The 7,014-nt window shown below is 38.9% G+C and overlaps 1 protein-coding gene across 2 annotated transcripts in view; it reads right to left on the reverse strand.

The window, feature by feature from the left end:
• asah2 (N-acylsphingosine amidohydrolase 2) overlaps positions 1-3,870 on the reverse strand; it is an 89,878-nt gene extending 86,008 nt beyond the window's left edge. The window contains exons 1-2 of one of the 2 annotated variants that reach the window (XM_073027336.1): positions 3,670-3,870; positions 1,002-1,133 (exon numbers count right to left, since the gene is read on the reverse strand). In XM_073027336.1, the coding sequence (XP_072883437.1) occupies positions 1,002-1,119 (118 nt within the window). In that variant the 5' untranslated portion in view covers positions 1,120-1,133; positions 3,670-3,870. Of the gene's footprint in view, positions 1-1,001; positions 1,134-1,230; positions 1,890-3,669 lie in introns of those variants that run through there. The other variant, XM_073027337.1, reaches the window with a different exon arrangement.
• Between the last annotated feature and the right edge of the window lie 3,144 nt (positions 3,871-7,014).

Raw genomic sequence — 7,014 nt, forward strand, 5'->3', positions numbered from 1 at the left:
TACCACACACCTCAGTGCTCTACTGTTCATTGTGTTAGACTTACCATGGTTGGTCCAATTGTGCCACTGTGCTTTTAGAGTCATAGAAAAATACAGCACTGAAATACGCTATTTGGCCCATCTAGTCCATGCTGAAGCAATTCAATCTGTGGTGGGTTACTCATGACAGGCTGAGGTTCCAAAGCTGTGAACTTTTGTACCTACATTCTATCTCTTTAAATACAACTGTGATCACTCCAAGTGAACGTTCACCTCAACTGCTCAATTATTTGAATTGAGAAAGCGGATTTCAATAGGCAGGACTCACTGCCAAGATTCCCCCATATATGCTGTTTACCCAAAACACATGGAAATTAGCTTAACATCCATGACTATTCTGTTTCAACATAATCAAATAACGGCCCTATACACTTGGTTGGTTGAATGTCAACTACTGTATGGCACTGTTTACATGAATCCAGTCTGATTATCTCTAAATGAATGGATTACTTAGTTAATTATTGCTCAGTGATTTACCAGATTAGTTTGTGTACATTGATCTCTGTACTGCTGAACCAACTAGTTCTGAAGGACTTGAATTTGACCTTAAGATTTAAAAAATGTTATAGCACAATCTCTTTCTTTGATGATAGATTATTAATGAAGTAGCCCCAGTATTGCTATAAACATCGCTTTGTAACAAAACTTGTTTTCTTCCTTTCCAAGCCTTGTGACGCTGGCTTCAGGTGGCAATTTTGCCATTTCTTTAGAATTTTTGTCTGTTTTTTACGAGGCTAAGTTGCTAGCTCAGTGCTCAACCCAGCGCAGGTGGAAAGCATTCAAGAAGGCAGCCAGATTCAAACCCGGGACCATTCGTCTTGAAGCTCACTGCTGATGCCACTAGACCACCGGCCGGTGCTAACCGAAGTTGCCTTGCTGCTTTATCCAGATAAAATTTACACTACACCCCGCAAGTGATAATCAACAGTGCCACCATCCCACAACCCACATTGCCCACTTACCAGCTTCTGATCGGACAGAAACGAAGAAAACTGCAATGACGGCCACGGTCACCACCGTCATGAGGACAAACAGAACAGCACAAGAGATCTGAAAGGATGTAGCATTTTTAGAACCCATTTCGCAGATCCAACCTGATGTGGAATACAGCAAATAGAGTTAGTTAAAAAAAAAACAATCTAAACCACCCACAAGATACAATTTGCATTATAATAGCAATGGCCAAGTTACCATATATTGACCACTGCTATCCTAGAGTGATGCACTTGAGAAACAGGTGCAACTTATTTGTGCTGTAGCTGCAAGCAGAAAAGTCAGAAATATCATAGGTAAGCTATTTGTTTGGCTCCCAGAATATGAGTAATGTTGGCAGGTACAAAGTCATAAATTTCTGAGGGGTAGTTAGCTGGTGGCCCTCCGTCAGGTTTGGCAGCTTTTGCAGTAAATGTCTTCCCGCAAAGCATGAATGTTCAGCCTCTTGAAAGTGCAACTGTTTTACAGGTCAATTCAGGCAACGAGAAGAGTTATGCAATTCAGGAAAAAATACACTACGTCATTCTTTCAAGCGTGATGAGCATATTTAAACAAGACGAGTTCCGACAAACGCCCTGGGTTCACCAATCGATGAAACCAGAGTGCGAGGGCTAGTGCTCAGGTTCCCATTATCAGCAAGTCCAGAGTTCAAGGCCTAGTGCTTGACAAACGGCGTGACCTGGCATTGATGCCGAGGATCATAGCCTAAGGTATGAATTGGAACCCGTAAGTTCAGGCTCATTCACCAGAGGTGTCCGCTGATGTTGTCCCAGCCCCAAGCCCAATCTTTGCAGGCCAGGTCTGCTGGAGGCTGGGGTTAGAGGTCTATGTGTGAGTGTGTGAGAAGAAGGAATGGAACTTATTTTTGCTGTTGTTGTTGTTACTTTATTCTTTTTTAAGAGTCATACTCTGCACTGGATGGTACCAGAAATGCCTCACTCTGCACTGCATTGTGCCAGTAAACGTCTCACTCTATGCTGGATGGTGTCAGTAACTCTCTCACTCTACACTGGATGGTGTCAGTAACTGCCCCCACTCTGCAGTGGATGGTGTCAGTAACTCTTTCACTCTACACTGGATGGTGTCAGTAACTGCCCCCACTCTGCACTGGATGGTGTCAGTAACTCTCTCACTCTACACTGGATGGTGTCAGTAAACATCTCACTCTGCACTGGATGGTGTCAGTAACTCTCTCACTCTGCACTGGATGGTGTCAGTAAACATCTCACTCTGCACTGGATGGTGTCAGTAAACATCTCATTCTACACTGGATGGTGTCAGTGACTCTCTCACTCTGCACTGGATGGTGTCAGTAAACATTTCATTCTACACTGGATGGTGCCAGTAACTCTCTCACCCTGTGCTGGTGGTGCCACATTCTCAAGTTACTCATGTACTTATCAGCCCTGCTCTGGTCTGAATAGTTCCGCATCTACTGGCAATGACTGCATCGTGGGGTCCTACCCTCTCTAGTGCTGTCAACGCACTATGTCCTCTTTCTGTACTCTTTTAATGTTAGATGGTTTCACATGACCAGCCTCATGTCAGCTGCCCTTCTCATTGGTGGCATTTCTTTGTGCTATTTCAATGCACATCCACCTAATGGAGTGGCCACAGTGAGTTTATGTTAAAGGTTAAAGGTTCGACTTGTGCACTCGGAGATGCTCTTCTGCACACCACTATTGTAATGTGTGGTTATTTGAGTTACTGTTGTCTTCCTGTCGGCTTGAACCAATCTATCCATTCACCCCTGACATTCACGGGTCGGCTCCCCCCCCCACAGAACTGCTGCTCCTGGATGTTTTTTGTTTTTCACACAATTCTCTGTAAACTCCAGAGATTGCTGTGCATGAATATCCCTGGAGATCTGCAGTTTCTAAGATACTCAAACCACACTGTCCAGCACCAACAATAAGTTCGCAGTCAAAGTCACATAGATCACTTTTCTTCTCCATTCTGATGTTTGGTCTGAACAAAAACTGAACCTCTTGAGCATTGAGTTGCTATCACATGATTGGCTGATACTTCTAATAAGGAGGAGTACAGGTATATTCATTAAAGTGACCACTGGGTGTAAGTTTGTTGTTCTTTACCTACTATTAAAGTTAATGTTTCAGTCAGTGCACATTTATACTTACAGGATCCCGGAGCAGATATTTGCCTACCAATCATCTGATACACACATCCCAGAAAACTTTTCAGGGTAATAAAACCCAAAACATGCCATGATTTGGAAAATACATCAACATCAGATATTCGGAATCAGTCTCAGAAGCTTAACATTTGGTGCGTGCAAATCAAACCACAATTCTAATTGGTCTACATAAAACCATAGCCCAAAGCCTCACAGATTGAGTCATTTTTAGCAAATAACCTTAATGTAGGTTAGAAACCCCCAAGTTAAGAAGCTGAACAACTGGCCTAGACGTTGCTTTGGAAAGTATATGCTGTCAAACCGAAAATAGAGCAGGCAACCATTTATTAAATACAACAACCGCTCATTTGACAATTATCTTCCAATGACTTTCAATCGTCCACTTATGTTCAGTCAGAATAATTTTAACATCAGAATAAAGCACATCAGTTTTACCTCACAAATCTATTAAAAAAACCCACGTTAATCAATAGCAATCTTACCTTAACTACAAACCATTTACTTCGACTGTAGAGTCGATGCTTCAGGGCGTTGAGATGTGTTGACCGTTTCCAGCCTAGGAATTGTACATTGCCCTTAAACTGATTAGATAGTCTCTAATTATGCTGTTGCCACTGAAGGCTCAAAGCAGCTAACACAGGTTGGTCTTCAGCTCATTGAAGAGAATTGCTTATTGTATCTTCTAAATTCCGTAACACAAATCAACTTGAAAAGATAAAATGCATGTACATTTCATTCTAAAACTGGTTTAATAAATACAAATACCAAGCAATTAATGAATTTGTTTACATTTAACCTCACAAGTTACCTTATTGCCTTACAGTATATCAAATTAAGTGTGGCATTATCAGCTTGATAAAGAGAGTACTTTGAACAATTTTGCTGATGTCTGTGTTATCTTAAGAGTTAAGAAAGTACAACTATGCTTAGTTACACTCTTACAGAATCAAATGGATCATTGCCCTTTACTTTGGAATGCTAACATTTTGTTTTACTCCTTCATGGGTTTGGCAAGGACAGGAATTCTTTCCCATTCCTAGTTGTTCTTGAAAATCTGGTGGTGAGCCACATCCTTGAACCTTTCTGTAAGGTGCAAATTACAGAATTTAAAGTGAAATTAGATAACTCGTAGAGGAATCTGTATTTGGTGTATTACTGTGCACCTGTCCCATACAGGGATGTTGAACCACACATTAAATAAGTGTGCTTAAATGAGTAAAATCTACACTTTTAAAGAGTTGTAGGTCTCAATGACCAGATGTAGATAGTTAAGGAGGCTTAAATGGAGGTTCGAAGCAGAGGGCATAAATGGCACCATTCTGTTAAATGTGACCAGATATACTGTTCCATCATGAATAAGTAGATTTATGACTTCAGTTATTAATTTCATGGGAAATTTAGAAAAATAGCACAATCACAAATGCATTGATTTTATTTTTAACCCACACACTAATGCTGTGAACATTACGCAGTAGTGGAATTGAATAAGCAGCTTTGGTTTATAATATCACACATCTTTAGTTGTCTTTAGTGTTCTTGGTTCTGTCAATTTGACTGCTTCTCCATAACCTCACCTCATTTTGTAATTGAACGAATTTACTTGAAGCATCCACTTAAAAATAAAAGTCAAATAACAACTTAAAAGGGCAAATACAAAGGAAATGTCTGACTTACTTATTCCATAAATAAATTAGTCAGCAATCCCAAAGTTTGAATAAAGTTTAAGTTACCTTTGCACATAACATTAAAGGAAAAATCACGTTACTTGTTAATTCAAACACACTAGCTTAATAGATGAAGCCAGAAACAATTGCCCTCTTTTTATCTGGAGTCCATCAGTTTGTTTCATTATTCCTTATTCCATCAGACTGCAAATCCTTAAGTGTAATTATACGGAAGATGCAACAGTCCTAAGTTTTCCGGTCATTAATAGCACATTCCAATCTGCACAAATGACTTAGCCAAATTTTGGAAAATAGGATTTTCACCATATGTTCCTATCATCGTCTGCAGGTCCATACATGTTTGAAATAATAAATTACCACAGTGACTTGTTAAGACTTAACAGGAGTGAGCAAAATTTAGCTGATTGTTTAAAAAAATCAGCTTTGTTTGCAACAGCATGCAAGAAAGCATATTTTGCATATGGCATTGTACCAACCAATGCCCTCCAGCTCCCATTTATGGTTTGAAATATCTGCTGCAATAAATTTATTGGACATTGGAAAAAATGTTGAATTTCCCCATGGGGATGAATAAAGTATCTATCTATCTATCTATCTATCTATCTATCTATCTATATAAATCAAAGGTTATTTACCCCAGGGGATAAGGTGGGGCATGTTAATAGGATTTCAAAAATATTGTTTTGGAGATGCTTGTCATGAAGGAAGCCTAGCAAATACTGTTTTTGGTTCACTGGGCATAATTAAGCAAGTATACATTTTGGATAGTTGTTGAAATACTAATATGTATACCGTAACAAATGAAATAAACAACACTGATTCACCTTTGAGGCCTATGTTTAAGCATGCAATGCAAGCATCATTTGCACATTAAAATATCTTTAATGAATTGCTTGACACATCCACTGTGAAAGAAATTCCACCAGTAGCAACCATTCGCTTTACTTTGCAGTACAAATCTAAAGTCTTAGCTCGAGTTTCGATTATGCCTGCTAGCCTAACAGGTTCAGGAGTAGTCATTAATCAGCAACCATCAGGCTTCTGAACCAGTGTAGATAACTTCAATCACCACTACTCTGAACTGTTTCTACAACCAACAGACTCACTTTCAAAGATTCTTTACAACTCATGCTTCCAGTATTATTTTTATTTGCAGAGTTTGCACATTGGCCTTGTTGACCTCAATACCCTCTTGTGCTATTGGATCCAGAATTTTCTCACTTGCAAACCCCAGTCATCTCCTCCATAATCTCCATCAGCACAGGTGCACCACAAGGCTGTGCGCTTAGTCCCCTGTTCTACTTGCTTTATACTTATAACTGTGGCTAAGCACAGATCCAATGCTTCATTCAAGTTTGCTGATAGATACGTTCAGTGCCCCTTGATAAGACCAAAAATGATTGGGAAAGAGAGCTCAATCTTATTATTCCTATTGAGAATTGGGATAGAATTCTTCAATTAGTTAATACATCATCTATATGTGCCAAACATTCATTAATACAATTTAAGGTTGTACATAGGGCCCATATGTCCAAGGATAAATTAGCTCATTTTTATTCTTATATAAACCCTATTTGTGACAGATGTCAATTGGAAATCGCGTCTTTAACTCATATGTTTTGGTCATGTCCGCTTTTGAAAAAATATTGGAAAGATATTTTTGATATTATCTCTGCGGTACTGAACATCGATTTACAACCCCATCCTATTACCGCAATTTTTGGTTTACCGATGATGGACTCAGTCCATTTATCTCCTTCCGCCTGTCGAATGATTGCTTTTCTCACTTTGATGGCTAGAAGATCTATTTCGTTGAATTGGAAGGAAATTAATCCTCCCACTGTATTTCATTGGCTTTCTCAAACTATGTTATGATTAAATTTAGAAAAAATTAGAAGTGGTGTATTCGATACCTATTAAATTTGAAAAGATATGGAGACCATTTATTCAATATTTTCATATGATGTAATACGACCCTGTTCCAAGCTTATTGGTTTTTTCAGCTTTAATCATATTTATGTTGAGAGGATCGGAGTTGACGACATTGATGTTTATGTACTCTTGTGAGATATTATAAACAGCCCTTTTTTTCTCTCTTTTTTTAGTTTTTCTTTTTTTTTCTTTTTTTGCTTCCTTTTTTTC

The sequence above is a fragment of the Hemitrygon akajei genome, chromosome 23 (genome assembly GCF_048418815.1).
Source record: "Hemitrygon akajei chromosome 23, sHemAka1.3, whole genome shotgun sequence".
NCBI lineage: Eukaryota > Metazoa > Chordata > Chondrichthyes > Myliobatiformes > Dasyatidae > Hemitrygon > Hemitrygon akajei.